The 19838-nt window shown below is 46.8% G+C and overlaps 1 protein-coding gene across 1 annotated transcript in view; it reads left to right on the top strand.

Annotated features, from left to right (window-relative positions):
• The window catches only part of LOC144120839 (uncharacterized), a 141237-nt gene that overhangs the window by 109139 nt on the left and 12260 nt on the right, over positions 1-19838 (top strand). The window contains exon 3 of the mRNA XM_077653597.1: positions 5978-6120. Coding sequence (XP_077509723.1) covers positions 5978-6120 — 143 coding nt within the window. The remainder of the gene's footprint in view (positions 1-5977; positions 6121-19838) is intronic.

The following is a 19838-nucleotide window of genomic DNA, read 5'->3' as shown; positions in this document are numbered from 1 at the left end:
GTACAACGGTAATAGCGACTGTAATGACAGCAGTATGTGTACAAGTACGAACTACGGTGTGACCCTGAGCGCATGAAGGGCGTGGCAAATATTAATAGAAGGCGGCCGGTACCAATCAATAATCAGTCCTAGAACGTTATACGCAAGGACAGCAAGCAATATCGGGTTTACTTCTACTCTTCACGATGACATAGGCTGCAAGTTTGTTTTTTTTAGATAATTTTCTAATGCGGAAAATTCGCGTAAGCAGTCTTCTAACTGCAGTCACAATAGAAAGAGCAGCAGCAACATCATACGTCCGTTGCAGTGCATACTGATTCGTATTCTGTTTGATTCACCAACCAGCCCAATTATTTTATCGTGGTGTTTAACTTGCGCCTGATCATAAACGCAAATTACTACACCCCAGAAGCGACTTTAAAACGATGTAACCACATCTTCGAATACTGGGAGGACAGTTGGATGTTTGCGCACGTTGTGGTGTAGCCTGGAGTTACGCGATAGCTACAGCAGGCCGAGTGGAATTTGTTCACGTGACGAACCAGGTGATCAGCCACGGTGCCGCGCCGCAGGCACCTGCTCCGCGCCACGTGACCAACCACGCTGAAGGCTCGAAATGCTACCGTAATGTAGCTATGGCTACAAAAGGAAAAACTTTAAATCAATCGGCCCATATCCTATAGTGAGTAAATTATGGAATCATTCGTCTGACCTAAGCTTCCAGGGAGCCCTGTATCATGTAAGGAAATCGTGACCACCCATGAAGCCGGCTGTGCGCACGCACCCATTAGCGGTTCTCACCGATATTCATGCCATCGCGATACTGCGAGTGGTGATGACGGAGCCTTGTGCGTGAGCACGCGTTGAGGTGACATTCTAAAAGCGACGTATTCAAACATAACCGTCATATACATCGGCGCGCCTGCGAAACGATTCATGGGCAAACAGAGTACACTTACTCGCGTGAAATTCATCGCGTTATGCTTAATTAGTGGTGATAAGAGGTGCTTAAAATTGGAGCCGCTCATCTTTACCGCGACGTCATCGCTCGCATGACACTCCGGATCATCACTCACAATGTGTTTAGTGCGCATTGTGTGACCATGATCGACCGGCCATCACATATATGCATGTTTATTGATTGATTGAATAATTAATTAATTAATTAATTGATTGATTTATTGATTGATTTGCAACAGGGCTTAAGTCAACGCTCAGGCATGCCTTAAAAAGAGTCGTTACTGCAAGGTCATTGCACTCGATGAGACGCATAGCCAGCATCCTCATGACGGTTTTCCTCTCGCTGTTGGTTGTGGCTGTCGTCGCTGCACGGAGCCACCGGTAGTTTTTTTATTGTCGTTGCACCCATTCAGGCTAGGTTGTCCATGACTAAACATGCACGAAAAACAGGAAAAGGGCATGACGTCACAATGTGTTCTCGATCCCACTAAAAGTACCTACCACGTTCTTGCTTCCCTCTCCTTCCTTATTCCCGTTTTCTTCGACATGCTGCCGGCTTCAAGGAACGGCAACGAGGCAGCCGATGCATTGGCCACTTCCGGCCACAGAGCTGGTTGCGTCGCTGAAAACGTATCGAACAGAAAGCCAGGCCACCGGGTGTAAGTGAGCAGAGAGGACGGAACGAGAAACACGAGAATTGGTCGGTTGGTTCCGGGTTTTGAACGGTGCCTCGTGCCATGGCCAGCGGAAGTCAGCCGTGGCACGAGGGGGGGGGGGGGGGGGGGGGGGTGAGGTCCCATGCAACTGCACCGATAACGGCGGGCCACTATCGATCCCTTTCATCGCCTGCCGATGCAAAAAAAAAAAATGCGCGCGGCTGTTGCTTCGCAGACCATCCCGACCGGCCACCACCACCATCACAGTGGCAGAGACGTCGTTCTGTATTAAGCAGCTGCCCCGGTCGGTCGGTCGGCGCACGCTCAAATGGCCAGCGACGCATTTGCGTGAGCCTCGCGAAGCGACTGCGTCAACGGCGCCAGCGCTCGACGATCGCGTGACCACCACTGTCCACGGTGCATAAATCGCTACACTCCGCGGGACCACCAGCGGCCGGCTGGCGTAACGCCAAGCAAAGCAGTTGGTCCCGCGCACTTACTGAAGCAGTTGGCGACTATGTTCTCGCTCTCCCTCTTCATGCAGTTTTTATTTATATATTTTTTGCAATATAGCGCAGGTCTCACGAAGAATGCAAAAACTTGTGTGCTTCTGGAGGGGAAGTATAAGCTGAAAGAGAACATTTCTTTTTATTTATTTTTTTTATTAGACGTGGATCCATTCTTATACAAAGTTCTCTCATCTGTATATGGAAGCCTGCGCTTGAAGCGAGCTCGTCGAGGAGAAACTGCGTGTTTGTCTGCAGTTAATGTGCACAGTGTAAATATTCTTTCTTTCGTTCTTTCATTCTTTTTACGTTCCTGTCTGTCGTTCTTTTTCTTTTCTCCTCTTTCTTTCTTCCTTTACTGCTTGCTTGCTTGCTTGCTTGCTTGCTTGCTTGCTTGCTTGCTTGCTTGCTTGCGTGCTTGCTGCTTGCCGTCCTGCGTGGTTTCTTTCTCGTTTTCTTTCTTTATCTCTTTCTATCTTTCTTTCCTGTGTTGTTCCCTCTATCTCGACCCCCTTCCTGATCTGAACTCACCCCATCTGTATAGCGATGCCAGCGGCCCTCACACCCCGACGATATGCACGCGTGCATCAACATTGCATATGTCGTATTCATACTTGCATGCAAATATGCTGCGCAAACTTTTTCTTGAACTGCGAAAAGCTTCGTACAGACGAGACACGAAAGCGTCTTGGGGCAGGCACACTTTGTTGAGAACCCCGAAATGAAGGGTTAACTGTTACGCATAACGACATTTGGTCTCTTTACAGCTCGATATACTGCATCGATGCTGTGCAGACCGGAACAAGCTGTCTTTAACAGTAGCCGTTTTGGTATAAGCGAAACACCATTCGCACGTTCGAACAATTGGATACGTCACCGTTTGGTTCACGGGACGCAGTCTTTCAGAGGAGATCGTATGGAAGTCGGCACTGCGATTGAGCCATATCTCTCCAAATAAGTAAAATTTTACATCTCAGCTAAAAGTATCGCCGGGGTGAACCGTATCCAGCGACTCGCTGTCACCTTATTTCATCAGATTACAGGCCTACGTCATCGGTTCCAATATGCTGAGGCAGCTTGCACAAGAGCTGCTCCACTTACAACGACATAAAGCAAATTTGAAATTCATATACTTTCTATTTCATCAAAAAACAGGGTAACAAAGGGTAAGATATTTGCTCCCCCAAAAAAATCTCTCTTCTCAACCCTTCAATACCAGTGATACAGTATTTCGCAAGAACCAAGCTATTCCAAAAACGTTGAGCAATGAACTGTTTGCCTTCGTCAGTCTTTGAATGCGTTAAAACTGTAATCAAAGTCAGTAATGCTAGTCTTGATGAAGCCTCTCCTGCCTGAGCAGCAGTGCAATCGGAAGTATTTCAAAATAAATAAAAATAAACAAAAGCGACCATTGTGAGGCCGCCGAGGTGGCTCAGTGGTTATGGTGCTCGGCTGCTGACCCGTAGGACGCGGGTTCAATCCCGGCCATGGCGGTCGAATTTTGATGGAGGCGAAATTCTAGAAGCTCAGAGGCTCATCTACTGTGCGGTGTCGGTGCTCGTTAAAGAACCCCGGGTGGCCGAAATTTCCGCAGCCCTTCACTACGGCGTCCCTCATTGCCTGAGTAACTTAGGGACGTTAAACGCCATAAACCAATCCAAAAGCCACCATTGTGACTTTGTCAAAGTTTCTCATTAACCTTCGCTGAAAATGCACGAAATCCTGTCCTCCCTTTTATCCTGCCAAAGATACCAATATTCTCAAATTTTCTTCTTTTTTTTCTACAAGATTCTTGCAACGTCACGAATGCAATAGAGGGCCCAGAGAACGTGAGCGAATTTCTTGCAAGGGTCGACTGACGCGATCGGAGTGTACCACGTCGCGGTTGAGGATATTTCTTGGCGCTTCTCGATCGGTTTCGAAGTACCCCGGCTTTTTGCTAACCAGGAACTGCAACGTCGACACACACGAATCCGGAAGCCGAGAGAGCCGCTGGTCGATTGATGCTTTCCGCCACTTCCGCTGGAAAGAGAGCAACAAACAGCGTCACGCACTGCAGGGCCACCTGTTTCGGTATCCTGATCGAACCGCTCTGACCTGCCAAGAATAACAAACCACGCATGGTTGGTGGCCAAAAAGAGACGTAAAGAAACCAAAAGTATTGTAGGCTTATATATCTTATCATATTCTTTATTGCGAAGGATAAAGCAGAAAGATCAGGCAGGGAAAATAGCGAAAGACAAACGTTAAAAGGCTTGGAGTTCCTTCTTCCTCGTAACATCGTTGTCATCGATATGGTTGCTGTAACGTCTGCCGAGATCTTGGAAACTTATCCCAGGATTTTTTTTTTCCTGATCCTATCGTTTTCAATTTTTGTGCATAGCTAGTCCTTTACAGCTAGAGTCCGCGAAGACCCTAGCCAGGGTGAACTGAAATTACAGAGGTGTCGTCATTAAAGAACGTGGGTTTTTGTAAGTTAGGTTAGGGTCATCTGCGCGCTGTCCAGCGCGGCAATGGAGGAGCAGAAACAAAATGTCAGGAAACAAGAAAACATGCTAACAATGCCCTTGACGCTTGCTTCAAAGTCGTTTTCTGAAATTTGGAAGGTTTTATGGGGTTTTAACGTCCCAAAGCGACTCGGGGCGCTGTAATGGAGGGCTCCTGATAATTTCGACCACCTGGGGTTCTCTAACATGCGTTGACATCGCACAGTACACGGGCCACTTTCATTTCGTCTCCATCGAAATGCGACCACCGGCATCGAACCAGCGTTTTTCGGGTCAACAGCTGAGCACCATAACCACCGAGCCATCACGGCGGCTCTTTAGTGAAACTTCAGTAAATACAAAGGCATTGCTCCTCACACAATCGGCTTATTCGATGAAAATGAGGAATGCGTTATGAGTGTCCAGTCTACTGACTACTATATTAACATGAGCGTTACCGCTAGTTTAACTCAAGGGGGCTACACCGCTTGCTGGTGTGCCTGGACAACTACTTAGCAATGACACTCGAAGTCTACAGCTTCCGTAAATGTGAGCTAGTTATTAGAAACCTTTAGAATACGGGGACCCTATTGGTTCTGGGGACAGCGAATTAGTGGGGTACCAGTCCGCAGGCGCAGGACAGTAACGCCTCTCGGGTTATTGTCCGCTATTCCCCTATCCCCATAACCGATAGGGTCACCCTATCTTACAAGTCCCTATTGAATCATCAGCTCGTTTCATGGGCTTTGCGAAACGCGTATTCCTGAGGAGCATCAGCCAGCTTCGCTTTCAGCGGCATAATAAAAACTTCGAAGATCTTACTCCACTTTTCGTACATAGAACTGATCTGGAGGGACATTCGCATTTCGCAATAGTTATCCAGCGCTTTATAGGCAAATGAGCAGTTCGAGGCAGACGCGAAGACAAAGGGTGCACCAGGCTCGTCTTTCATTCTTGTGTAAGGTATTCCGTGAAATCGCTAACGCACGCTGGCGTGCGAGGACACCAAGAGACAATACTACACCTTCAGAAACGATGTTTTTAAACCATTCAGTATATAAACAAGGCAAGGGGGAAATGCAACAAACCTGGCGCATGGCGGAAAGTGGCCGATCTCAGTTGTGATTGTCTGGGGATGAAATGACGATGAACATCTCCCAACCAGTTCTAGGATACCGGTTCGAGTGAAGTACTCGTACTCGTAGCCGCGTTGGGCAGCAGAGCGAATTCTCAGAATTCATTAAGGGAGCTAACAAATGTGGACGACAGCTGCGAAGCTCTTGCATAGTCTCACAGTGAGTAGTGATCGCGTAGAGTTAATATACCGACTCAGTGAAGATGACGTGTGCGCACCTGGCGGCGTTCGCAGGAAGCTGAAGCGAGTGGTGGACTGCGTGGACGAGCACACGGCTCAGTGCTTCGACGCGACGCTGCAGCGGCTTTTCAACCAGGTGGTGGCCGGCGCCAAGGAAACCATCGCCGAGGTCTGCCTGCCGGGAGACACGCAGGAAGGTGAGGTTTAATTCTGCGCTTCTTCTCCGCTCTCCTCCTCTTCCGCATCCTCCTCTCACTCTCTCTGGAGTGGGCGGATGCGGAGTTAGTGATGCTAAGCCGCTTTTCCTTCGCTGTTTTACGCATGCATTATATGCAAACTCATAGTAAGTTTGCGTTACGTTTTCATGTTTTAATGTGAAATAATAGTGTTCTGAAACAAAGATATTAATTATTTTGCGCGTGTACTTTGAGCTATGTAATTCCTACAGTTGTAAGGATGGATGAAGCGTTGTCGAGCTGCCGAAAAAAAAGACGTCTTTTATTTCATGTCCAGCATTCCTGGACAAAAAATTTGAATATTGAAATATTATAAGCAGCTGTTACGGTAATAGTTAAGGTAACGGTAAATTCTTCCGACGCGCTGCAATATCTTTTCTTTAAAGTGTTCCCATCGCTCGCATCGAGCTGTTTCCTAAGACTGCAGTAAAAAAAAACCAATGGAGATCGAACGTTTTTGACGATAGCAAAAACGTCAATAGTAAAAAAATGCAGGCCTGCTCACGGGAGATCTGCGGATATATTGATCGTTATAGTGACATATTACAATATATGAAAATAAGTTGCGTTCAAAAACTCTTCCCCGTTGAAAAGATGCTTTCGTCCAGAATAGTTTGGGATGTCCCGTTTCAAATCAGCGGCAGAAAGAAAAGGTTCTCGCGGTCTATAAATGCTGCTGTCCCAGTTAAAGACGCCGCTGTCTGGCAGCGAAGAACTCAATAAAGAAGGTATTTGTAATTGCTGAATTTGTTCCAATTTCTCAGATGAATGCAGCTTTTTCTCCACAGACCTTTTTGTCTCTCAACACTGAGATATGGCGACACCACGATAAGCGGTTTCCAGCAGGTGTTACGAAGAAAATATCGGCGAGATCATCAGCTCTTTGTAACACAGACGCATATCAGTTTCACATCATGCAATGAAACTGAGAAGACTGGTATAGATGGCAACCGCCACGAAATGAGCGCCATTAGGTGCTCGCTTCCGGGGTCTTTTTCGAAGCATGTGCCAAACAGCAGCAGCAGTCTTGAAAAGCAGGATTAATTGTCTGAGAGAAACGCGTGTCCACGTTTCATCACGGGATGCGCCGTTGATCGAAAGCACAAGCTCTTACGACGAGAAGTTCTCCTATAGACGAGACTAATTTAAGTGAATTTGGACTGCATGATGACAGACGCACAAAAGCCAAAAGGCTCACTCGTTGCCTAAGAAAGCTTGAGGCGAAAGAAATGAACAGGCTAATATGCGCGAGCTCTTCTGTATCGTCAGGTTCATTTCTGTCTTTTCGGACGACAGCTCACACGTTGCGCAACGGCTTTAATTCGATGCTGAAATAACAGACCTAATGAAGGATTGTTACGTCATCACAGTACCGTCCATACTACCGCTTCTCTCTATTAGTTCCCGGAGTGCCGATGCGAGCAAATCTTTATTTTTTTTTCGTTTTAAGGCTTATGCTTGCATGGCACACGACAGACCCACTTCAACTGCACCACGCGCCGGATGATGGCTTCGAAATAAGCTTCGGACTTCACCCCAGTTTCTTCTTTATCATTGTACGGAGTTTTCCGACAAAACGCGTAACGCGGGGATAGCTTAAGTCGTGCTCGAGGATAACAGCTCATTTTGTCCAGGGTTTCAAACTAGTAGTGAGCATGCGCAGCTGCATTACATTTCACCTGTGTCGGCTCGCTCAATCGCAAGGGCTTCGAAAGCGAACTTGAAGTTTCATGAATCATTCCAGAGACTCGCAGAATATGCAGTACTGCCTTTCATACCGGCTGATTTTTTCTAATCTACACAAATTTGTATTTAAAAAATGCCGTGAAACATACATCGGTGAGGTCTGGGTGCGCACTTTGGCTGCAGGCGGTTGTTGGTTGGAAACCCATCGCCAAACACCGACATGTAAAAAAATGGCTGTGGTTTAGCTCTGGTTAAACCTGGAGTGACACGATAGCTACATCTGGCCGAGTGGAACTAGCTCAGTCGAATTGCAAAGTAAGTCTTTCGCCGTTCCGTTTCGCTGGGCGTTGCTTCTCCATCTTCATCGCACTTGGCACGGCGCATGCGCACAGCTGTTTGTTGCAGCCATTGCGCGCCGCGCCGCCTGCAGTGGCAGCTGCTCCGTACCACGTGACAAACCCACGCGACCAACCGCGTGACCAACGGTGCCGCCAAAGAGTTCAAGTGGTGCCATGCTGAACGGTCGAAAACTGGCGTAGTGTATCTAAAAAATGGGTACAAACTTGTTCATGTCCGGCGCCCGGGTTCCTCAGGTGTATGCGCTTGGAAGAGGCTCCGCAAACCCCTCTGCACCCTTTCGGGGGCAACCGTAGTTTCGAACACCTCAACCTGTAAAGCTGATTCCGGTTTCCGTGCTTACACGGGGGTTCTCTCGGAGAGTTTTAGCTAGTACGCTATAATCGGCGTGTCTCAACAGACGTACAGTTTCAACTGTCACTACTGTGAGCGATCCTTAGATTTTTTCGAAGAGAAAACTTCAGAGAATCATTGTAGCCTTGCACAAGTTCGGATTTTTCTGGCCGTCTAGCTTTGCGACAAAAAAACACAACAACGCTGTAAGGTGGACATTATGGACGTGATGGAGTTAAAGTAAAAGATCATTAGTTGATCAAAATTAACTAAATATTTTAAATTTTTGTCTTCGGGGCGCAAGATTACAATGCGAAACTGAAGACTGTCAATATTGAAAGCAATTAAGCCTAGTTTTTGGATATTCTGAATAGGCATTGTAGCTCGAAATATCGGGTCTCAAAAATACTATTTTGAAAGCTCGTTTAGTTGACTTCCTCGAATAGATACGTGAAAGAGTGCGTGTAGTGTGGAAGCTACGTGACGGCTTGGCATGTCTCCTGGGGCTGTGAAAAAAGCCCTTTACTACCCAAGATAAGTAGCCCTAGTCTAGAGTAGTGGGAGTCCCTCCTTACTGACTCCAACCCAAGCAGACAGCTTATGCTGGTGACGAGGGCCAAGGCGGTGGAGGAGGCTGACAGGATCCCGGAATACGGATAACCGGCCGCCGAAGCTCCAACCCCTAAGTCCTAACTCTTCCCTTCAGAAAGAGGTGTTTTGTAGCGATAGCTACACTACGCCAGCCACTTCGCGAGGTCAGCGAGCTGCGCGCTGAGCCGTAGCTCCACCGCTCCGCCAGCTGTGCGCATGCGCGGAGCGACGTCATAGCCCGCAGCTGATGGGCGTGCCGCGCGCCTCGTCGCTACGCCGACGGCGGAGCAGACGCTGCCCGCCTCGTCAGTTGTGCGCATGCGCGGAGTGGTGGAGTGACGTCAGAGCACGCAACTGGTGTGCGCGCCGCGCGCCTACATTACGCTAGCATTTCTAGCCTTCAGCGTGGCGGCGCCGTGGCCACCATGGCAGCCGCCGGCGAAGCCGAGCGGGGAGAAGTGGAGAGGGGGGAGAGAGTGAATCCACGTCCAGGGACGAATATGAAGAAGGAACGCCCAGCGAAACGCAGTGGCGAAACACTGACTTAGCAATTCGACTGAATGAGTTCCACTCGGCCAGCTGTAGCTGTCTCGTCACTCCAGGTTTAACCAGAGCTAATCCACAGCCATTTTTTTTACTACTACTACTACTAATTCTCACGTTGCTCACATTTAATATGGCACCACTGCCCGTGTTATCGTCGTCAAAATCACAATAACTTCTTCTACGTCACAAAATACGAAAACTGCGTCTGTATTTTCCGCATTAGGAATTCGAGCAACGCTATTTTATCAATATGCAGCACGGGAGAGTCGTCTTAACAAGCTATCAACGCCACGTTTTTCACCTTCTATATTTCGATTAACGATGCGATTCAGAAACTTTTAAAGCAGGCCTCACCTTCGAAGTTTACGGCCTTCAAGCTCGCAACATAAGTCATCCCCGGGACGTTGGATAATTAAGGACAAAGTGCACAATTTTTTTTGTAAGCACGTTCAAGTAGCCCTGTTAGTTAATTAGTTTGTTCTTAGCTGTTAGTTTTTTTATTTTTAGATATCCATACCTATTAAAATAAAAGTTAAACTCCAGCATGCATGTTTACATGAAAACCATCTTACAAAAATAACTTTCAAAAACTATTGCAGTGAACATATAAAGATTGAGAATTTTGTTGTAGTCCGGAACTTCTAAGGATTCATGCGCAACAAACAAATCTATTCTATTGTCATTCTTTGCGAAATGCCGAAGGGACGATTTATGGCAATTGCTGAAAAACTGAGCTAGGAAAATCAACCTTAAACGTTATTCCCTCGTTTGACATCTTGTCTACTCGTATGCTGTCGCTTTTGGACAGCTGAATGCGGCATTAACACCAACAAAGTTTCTCCTCTCTGCTTTCACGGTAGTATCAATATAGTGGCTGGCGCTCCGTAGTCGGAATCACGCGGAATTCACTATGCGCCTCAACCATCAGACGCACTATCAGCCCACAATTTTTGAGGACCACACATAAGAAAAAACGACCTTTCTAACCTTCCATTGCGTATTTCGATGCATTTTTTATGACGAAGCAAGTGAAGACACGGCGGTCGCAAAATAAAAAGAAGCATTGAAATCGCAAATTTTGTCGAAATCAGCTACTTCATTTTCGCATCCCCCCCCCCCCCCCCCCCGTCAAGTAATAGGCTTTCAATTGAGCCCTATAGCGTGCATAATGTCCGCATTGTTGTTCAGTTAATCTACCTGCACGGACTGCACTGTGACCTATCTCGCACGGTTTCTGAAATAAGCATCCGTAGATATGTATTTTTAAAATCACCCTTATAAATCACGCCACGTGTTGTGCGTCTCGTTTGTTTTTGTTTTTTGCAGTCTGTGCGCGCTGGTTTCTCTGCAAATCACACTTAAATTTTCACCGGTACATGAGGCTTAAAAGCGGTATGTGAACTGTAAAGGAAGCCGCAGTGGAGGGCTCCGGGAGGGCTCCAGGTTAAAGAGACAGAAGGCCACCCTGAAACCACCTGACGTCCACCTCGTGAGGCGTTTTCAGATCGCTAGCGCTGCCGGTAGGTGCCCAAGGTTGGCGCAGCTGACCCGTTTTCGCGCTGAAAGCGATCAAGAGCGCCACTAAAACAAGCGGCACTTTCAGGAGACGTGGCCCGCTATTCGTTATATTGAATGACCGGAGAAATTCGAGTTAGATGAACTGCGAGAGTTTTCTATATCTTTACCCAGGATTTTTAAGGACATCACCTGTGTGTTCGATATAGCCAATAATTAGAAATATCCGTGTTCGATATATCCGAGCAGGTCTCAGGTTTGTTATTTGCATTCGGTTGCAGGCAATTTTCGTAAAGCATTGACAACCTAAACCGAATTTCTGCTTGCACCGCTGAATGCATTTGCAGTTTTTTTATTTTTGCACACAGCAAAAGTTATGATATTTACTGGAATGGTTGTGTAACGTAAGAATATATGAGTTTCTATCTATCTGGAAAGACAACCATGAATTTGATTGATGCTCAAGATCAGCAGTGTTCATGAAACATTGTAATAAAATTACATATATTATAGTTGCGATGAATGCACGGGGCCTAATATTTTACTCTCATCTCATGTTGTACGCATTCGTTCCATCGCGTTTCTTAGTCGCTCCCGACTTGTGTTTAATTTACAATTTTTTTTATGGAAATTAACCTGTTAGAACTGTCACGAACAAAGCTCAAGCTTGAAAATATGAAATGTTGTGCTTTGAACTGCTCTGTCAGTGAGTATTTTCTAGGGACAGAGTAAAAAGCAAGCATTTTTTTTTTTCATTATCAAGCCACAGCATCGTTAATGGCGTACTCTAAGGCATAGAAGCGTTTTTTTTTTTTCATTCTTCTCCTTCTTTGACACAACGTATTTCACTGGCGTAGTACGTGTTTACGAAGGAGCGCGGTTAGAGGGCGCATTTTCCCAGTGTTCATCGTTCTGCACATACAGCCTTTCGTCGTATTGCAGGCTTCCACTTTTTTTTTTTTTAATTTCATGTGGTGGTTGTTTTTTTTTTTGTCTCTAAAAACTTTCGCTGACCGAGTTCCCCTGAATACCTTTTCCAGGAAGAGCTGTTCTTTGAATTCAGTTTTCAATCTTTACCGAGTCTTCAATAATTTTTTGTAGTTTGGTGTCGTTGTGTGGGCGCGTGTCCTGCAGACGTAGTCACCAGCTTGTTTCTGCAGTGCGGTCAAAGCAACACGTGCGCGTTAATTTATTATTCATTCTACCAACAGGGGCCTCTGCTCCGGGCCATCAGGGCTGGTTTTCTCTTTCAAAGAACTTCTACGGTTTCTTGCAAATGCTAGCAGCATGATAACGAAAATGAATTAAAGAAATTCGTGGATTATGACTTCTTTTTTTTTTACAGGAAAAGAGCATGCTCCGTGTCGGTGCCGTTGCAAAGGTTGGCAAAAATCGTTTAAAACTTTCAGAGGTGATTAAAAATTCAGGGCGAAATCTCGGGTTTCGTAAACAAATTCTTGGTCATCAACACAAGCATGACCTCAGCATGAACGGAGCGACATCCTGCGCTCTGGTGTACGCTTTCAGCGCGTAATTAAGAGGCAACACGAGTGGTCGCGCTTTTTAACTCAGGGTGGGATGCTTCTGCATTGGCTGTTTATTCGAAAAATGTTCCCGACCCTTCAAGTAAGGCCGATTACATCCTTCTTTTATTCTTTTTGTTTTGTTCTCAAAAGTCAGAAAGTTTGAGATGTTCATTCTTTTCCTTTCTTATTTTGTTTTCATGAAGCTGTTTGCTTCCTACGCATTCGCTTCTTCTTTCTATCCCCGTTCCCTCACGGCGCCGTGTTCGAAAACTTACATGTACACCTAGTCGCAGTACACTGTTCTTGCAGGCACAGTGTACAATATAATGGCGCCACACATATTTCAAAGCGTCTGAACTCGTATGAAGTCATGTTATTTGTGTCTCCGCGGTTATCTTTCTTTCTTGAAGGGGAAAGAGGTGGCGGTGGGGGAGGGGGGGGGGGGGGGTATTGATGTCCTGAAATGTCGGTTCACGAGTAAAGCTCAAGTTGTCATCCAGAGCTTACCAACTTCCGCGACAGTACATTTATCGCCTTGCCAAAGCCGTGAGGCGTTGGAGCACATCCACTGACCCCTTTATATCCTCATTTTTCCCTTAAATATGCAGATATAAACTGGCAGTACAGTAACCGCAATCCTCCCAAATGATCTATCTCGCCCGTTAGCCTACCTATGATCAAGATTTCGAACCGACCGGCCGTACGATCGATTACTACTGACGCGATCTCACCGCACCGCACTTAGCCTAAACGAACCGGACTGAACCGAACCCATCGTACCGACCGACATACTTTAGTGTGGGCAGTTAAAAATAAATAAAAATAGTGTTGCCCAGTCCGCACCGCCTAAAGCACAACAGGTTGGGTTCGTACCGACCGAAGTATCGGTCCGACTGAAGAAAAAAAAAGTGCCCGACGATTTAGAGTGTCTGTAGGCCAGAGGAAGTTTTGTTTTCACGAAAACTAAAACTATGCCTATCCCTAGAGCTGGTTCCTTGAAGCAGTGTCAAAAACAGCACCCAGACAGGAAGCGAGTCATTGCGTTCTAGATGTTTTGAGCCGTTTCTCGGTGCTGTATGTATGTCGGGCGAAGTGGACAGTAATGGAACGACTGCGCAAATACACCAGGCTGAAAGTGATGTGCCGGGGAATGAAAAAATAAATTGAAAGTGCAGTACTAGACAGCACCAGGATGCACATCCAGCAGAGACGAGTCTTGGGGCTGGGATTTTTTATTGGCAAGTGTAAGAGTCAAGGAAGAAAAAAAACACTGAGAAGAAGTGCAAATACAAATCACCTTTCTGCTCGAGAAGCATAACCATAAGGCATACCTTCGGAGTGATTCTCCTAGGCTCGGGTAAATCTCCGGAAGCTTTTATCGTGACGACACGGCGGTACCTTCCTTCCTAAAACGTCACGACCACTAGGTGTCATTGCCTTTGTCAACATTTTGGAAGACATGGTATATGCCGCGCAGCTTGCTCAAACCCAATGACATGTTTTTCATGGCTCATAACTCAAAACATCTCAAGAGTCGGCGCCTGTGCGTCTGAACCAAACGTAAAATAGAGGTTCACTTTATTTCTACGCACCATTGCGTGTGTTTGTATTGGCAAAAAGCGCAACGAAAAAATAGAGCACCTGCTTGTATTCGTCTTCCTGACAGACTCTGTAGAGTATAGCGTCTTTCCTCTTTTTAAAATACTTTTTTTCTCGCAACTCTCTCCACCAGGTGGGCTATTTGTTTTCTCAATGCTGTGAACTCTAAGGCGCTTTGAATTCAATAATCTAGCTCTTCACATAGACGCTGGTGGGGCGTTGTTGTGTTTCTGTTGTGTTTCTGTTGTGTTTCTGTTGTGTTTTTCTCTGTCACCAAAATAAGCTCCACGCCTCAAGCGTTCCTCATCAGTGCCTTTTCAAACGTCCTGTGAGAACGCCCAATCGAGTTAGTCCCGCAGAAAAGCTGGCAGGGGGAGCGCATGTGTCTCTTCCCTCAAAATATGCAGGAGTAAAGAACTTCACAGCTTCGCATATTTATTTATTTATTTATTTATTTATTTATTTATTTATTTGGTTTGTTTATTTAATACCTCAAAGAGCCCGGATATGGGAAATTACATGAGGGGCATTACATATATCTTGTCGTGCAGTGCTTAAGGTTCTGGCGCATTATTTACCTCTGGCAGGGCATGGCAAATATGTCGGCATTGTAAAAAACGCGAAAAATGCACACTGTTAGCGGTTCGTATGAGCGTGAGTGGCGGAGGCAACCATAAGTCGACCAACGAAGATCATCTTCTCCTGGCTGTTGTTACTGGAGGCTGAGTTCATTTGTCACACGAGTTGCGGATCTCCTCATATGCCCCGTGCATCTCTTGCATCGAAATCGAGCAAAGGCAAGGCAAGGCAGCTGATCATACTCGTGGTCGCTAATATTTTGCTGCCTTCCATCCCCGAGGATCGCCAATACCTAGTCCAGTCGCGCATGAAACTGGTTGTTTGGACAGCTTATCGGTGTGTGGTCAAAGATGCCGTCAGAACAGAAGGGCGCGAAAACAATTTCATGTGTGCCGTCGGCTGCCAAATAGGAAGTGTAGCGGAGATGTGCCTCGGCTGGATGTGAGCCACCATCGAATCCCTGAGCTCGCCTACTCGTCGACACAGCTACCGCGCTTTGACGTATAGACATTGGCCCGTTCAATGAATCTGCGGTGGAGTAAAATCACTGCTCGGATCTGCTAGAACAAAAACCATTCACAGAATTCATTGTGCAAAAAAAAATGCGTCGATGCAACCATCAATGGTATACTGCTTTAACACATAATCTTTAAAACAGAACAAAGAAATCTTCGCGTGGTTTCTTTGTTTGTATAATTACACGTCCCCGTACTGTCAAGCCTAGTAAACGTCAGCTTTGTGATCACCTCAGCTTGCCTTCATTCTGTCTGCGCATACACAGTATTAACGAGATCCCCTTCTGAAAAGATCCAGGCTGGCGAAGGGCGATTATCCTTTCCCCATGCAAAACCCGTTGGCTCGCAGGCTCACTGAGAGCAGCGTAATGACGACGCATTTCTGATTGTGCTCGAGATGGCCCGTAATTGAGCCACTGTATGCGCAATCTCATGACCAATGCGTGGCTGCATGCTTCTAGGTGTGCAGCTCTGATTGCCCCATCACGTATACAGCGTCCGAGCAATTCCGAGCCGGAGTTGCATGCAGTGTTCAGTCGATAAGGAGAGCTTGAGCTAGACGACTCTAACGCTTCCTCCTGAGCGTTGCATTTTTTATGTGTCTTAAAATCGCATGAGTCGTTTCAAAAGGCAAGCGGCAGACGCTTCGCATCCAGATGCATAGGTCAGCGCCGTGCACGCGCAGATGTCTATAGGCACATGGATCGAAATTAGAGTTCGTAATGTATTAAATTCGCTTATATGTATATACGAAAGTATGATATGAAAAGTAATATGAAAAGAAGGTAATATGAATTCAAATTAATTTAAACCAATTTATTTTTCCCGTGTTCATGGTAGAAGGACAAGAGAGAAAAGCCGCAAAATCTAGGTTCACGTGCCTCTCGACCCCCAGATTGGAAAGCAGCAGGTAAAAAGAGAAGCAACACTCATTCTGCACGTTAGAACAAAATTCGCTGCCTTTTTGAATTCAAGTTCAAAATTAGGTTTGCGTTTCACACGCCTGTAGGAAAACTGTAAATTCTGTAAAAATCTGTGTGACGCTTCTCAGTCGCACTAATTATTAGCTGAATGCCCGCTATGTCTCTTCATACCCCGGCTACTTTCTTCGAACCGACCTCCCCAATTTAAACTCCCCCTTCATAGCGTACCCTATGGCGTGATTCAGGTGTCCACACAGATTGAAACATTAAGCCCGCTTTTTCTTTCTTCACAGCCTCAAACAAAGCGAAACCCACCTAAACCGAATAGCCTGGATGTCAGCGCTGACCGGTCGTCAAAATACTAGTAGTTCAGCCTTGTGGCCTCGGCAAGGAGAAGGAAACCTATAATTTCTCACGGCAAATCACGAGCTTTCCCTTAATCTTCATTGCTTGATGTCATTTCCTTTTCGGGTGATGCTCCGGACGTGATCGTTTACACCACAGATGAAGTCATCAGAGCTCAGGAGAGAGGCTAAAGGAGTCAAGGCTTTCGTTGGTTTCGCAATGTGATGAGGAGGGCGAGAGAATACATAGAAGCAAGGGTGTTAAACAAGTGTACAGTACTCACGGATTGAAATAGGACATTCGGAGCGCTAGCCTTGCAGTGCCACGCAGGCATGTGGTAAACCACAGGCCGGCTGATTGGCTACTGGAAGGAACAATTCTGCTTTGTAGATGTTCTCCCTCTCACGCCATACCACAATGCACCACCTTGGTTCCATGAGCGTCTACGGGCGGCGCTCCATGAAGCGACGGCCACGCGCTCCGAATGTCCTATTTCAATCCGTGAGTACTGTACATAGAAGGGAAGAAGGCAGAGAGAAGAGGAAAGGGTAAGTGGTGAGAACTGGTTGAGAACGACCTTCGCGAGACGATGATAGCAGCGTATACAGCTCAGTACAGGAAGTGGCGGACATTTATTGCAGTCATCCCTCATAAGGCGGGTGAGGTGATCTAATTAAGATAACGAGTTCTTTTTTCGACCGCTTTTACGGGCATTACCTTGCATAATGTTGCGTTTTGCTTTTTTTTTGCGTAGTTCTGCATTGTTCTTCTCACACTTTGTCACCATTTCTACCATTTATAGGAGGCCCACCTGTGTATGAATATGTTGCATTATTTCGACATTCTAATAAACATGATTTTCCTCAGAATTTTATAAACAGCGCACAACCAGACGGGACACAACTGACGACGACAGGACGAAAATGGTGCCCCTAACAAGTGAAATGAATAAGAAAAGTCTGCTTTCGATGAGCTTGCGCGGAGTACTCATCGAAAGTGCATGTTCATCGAAAGCGAACTTTTTCCTATTCATTTCATTTATTAGCCGCCATGGTGGCTCGGTGGTTACGGTGTTCGGCCGCTGACCCAAAATACCTGCGTTCAATCCCGACCGCGGTGGCTGCGTTTTTATGGAGGCAAAACGCTAAGGCGCCCGTGTGCTGTGCGATGTCAGTGCACGTTAAAGAACCCCAGGAGGCCGAAATTCCCAGGAGCCCCTCACTACGGCATCCCTCATAGCCTGAGTCGCTTTGGGACGTTAAGCCCCCATAAACCATTTCAGTTGTTAGTATAGCGCCCGCGTTCGTCTTGTTCTCGTCTCGTGTCCCGTCTTTTTGCCCGCTTTTTACGGGGACGACCAACCAGCCTAGCCGAGCGTTGCACGTTATTGACATTTCCAGTTATACACCAACCCCTTACGCTCACTGAGTGAGTACTTCAGTAAGTGCGTTTATTAAATGAACTGCAGCCTTATGGCGCCTCGAAACTCGAGCGGGTGCTGCACCGAAATCAGAGACACCAAGCGGGGTCTACGTTGCACGCAGATAGCAGACGGCTGCCCGCATATGCGAGTAGCAGGAAGCAATCAGCGCCACGCTAAACAACGCACCGCTCATCTTCTCCCGAGAAGCGATCTCCGCCGCCACACGCTCCACCGTTCCTCCTCGATTTGCGGCTCCGAGGGCTTGGGGGGAGGGGGGGGCGTAATCGTACAAATGGAAGGCGAGCGAGCCCCGCTGTTTCGGGGTCTATGTGCGCGTTGCGGTTTCCGCGCGCATCACGCGTGCGATGAGCGATCGCTAATAGCTCTTGCGGCTCGCCGTCGGATTCGCTCTCCTCCTCCTCCACAAAACGCCCTGGCTGGCCCAGGCTGCAGCAGTTGCGGCCGCGTTGCATTCGCTGAAGACAAAGCAACGCAGTAATGCCCCGTGTGCTTGGAAGCAGCGGCGGGAAAATGCTATCTCGACCGCCTCTACGAGCCGTTGCCGGTTCGCTCCGCAGGAGAGATTGGATGAGAGCCGCCAATAAAATGCACAGCGGAGAAGAATACGATATTATAAGGGTGTTGGTGTGTATCGGGGGGGTGTACGTGGAGGCGAGGAGGCGAGTGTGTGGCTAGGTGCTTGACTGAAACCTACTAAACTACTTGAAAGTAGCGTGCTGTTTACTACTCCTATTCATTTCATTAGCCGCCGAAACCAGATGCATGGAATCGGAGGCGAATTATACCACATGCGCAGACTAAGTGACGCCGATACAACGTGTCCTTTCGTCAAGTAAACGCGCATTGTTATAATTAGCACCGTGAATCTACAATATCTATTTTATATCGTGCTTCCACTGTACTGTTTATGCGTTCTCTAGCAAAATTTTTTTAATGGATGCCTCACATCATCATCGTCAGCCTGACCAAGCCCACTGCAGGGCAACGGCCTCTCACATGGATGCCTCACACTTGCTACTTAATATGCGTGGTTTCTCTTCCCCTCTTGTTATGGTAATTTGTTTGTATTGTTTAATACCGTAACTCAGTTCATGCTTTTGTGTTTGCTCTGCTGTCTACCTTTGTGTTCGTGAATAACTCCTCTGAGGCACCCTCTCTTGTTCACTTTGTGTGTGTCAAGAAACCATTTGCCCACTCTCTCTCTCTACCATGTTCCCATTAGTAATGCCCAGTAGGTGTTGTAGGAAATTGTAATAAATAAATGAATAAAACAAGAAAGCATGCCTGCCTTCTGTTCCTTCCAGCGTAGCCTGGGATGTTACCTGCAACCATTATATTTAAGTCTCCCCATAGTGACGTTATGAGCTCCTCGCACACATATCATTCATTCCCTGCAGTTCTCCTATTTCTGCTCGTTCTTCTGCCGTTCGAAGTCCCTTCAGTGCTTCGAGTTCATCCATTGACGGCGAGAATACCACTTCCATTCGAACTGACTCGGCGAGGGCTGAAGCAAATGAGCTCGAATGAGCCGTCAAAGCCACCCGGCCGTCGTTATCGTCTCCACTTGAGAAATCCTCACCCGCACTTCGCGCATCGGCAATGATCACGGCCATACTTCTGAAGCGTGTTCGATAGAACTATTAATCAGTCTTTTTCATTCCTGGTGTCTGTCTCTCCCTTTCGTTCTCAAAACTTTCGAAACCACTTCTGCCGCAATCCC

The sequence above is a fragment of the Amblyomma americanum genome, chromosome 2, assembly GCF_052857255.1.
Source record: "Amblyomma americanum isolate KBUSLIRL-KWMA chromosome 2, ASM5285725v1, whole genome shotgun sequence".
Lineage (NCBI taxonomy): Eukaryota > Metazoa > Arthropoda > Arachnida > Ixodida > Ixodidae > Amblyomma > Amblyomma americanum.
The sequence above is the reverse complement of the archived record's forward strand: the minus strand, read 5'-3'. Positions and strand labels throughout refer to the sequence as shown.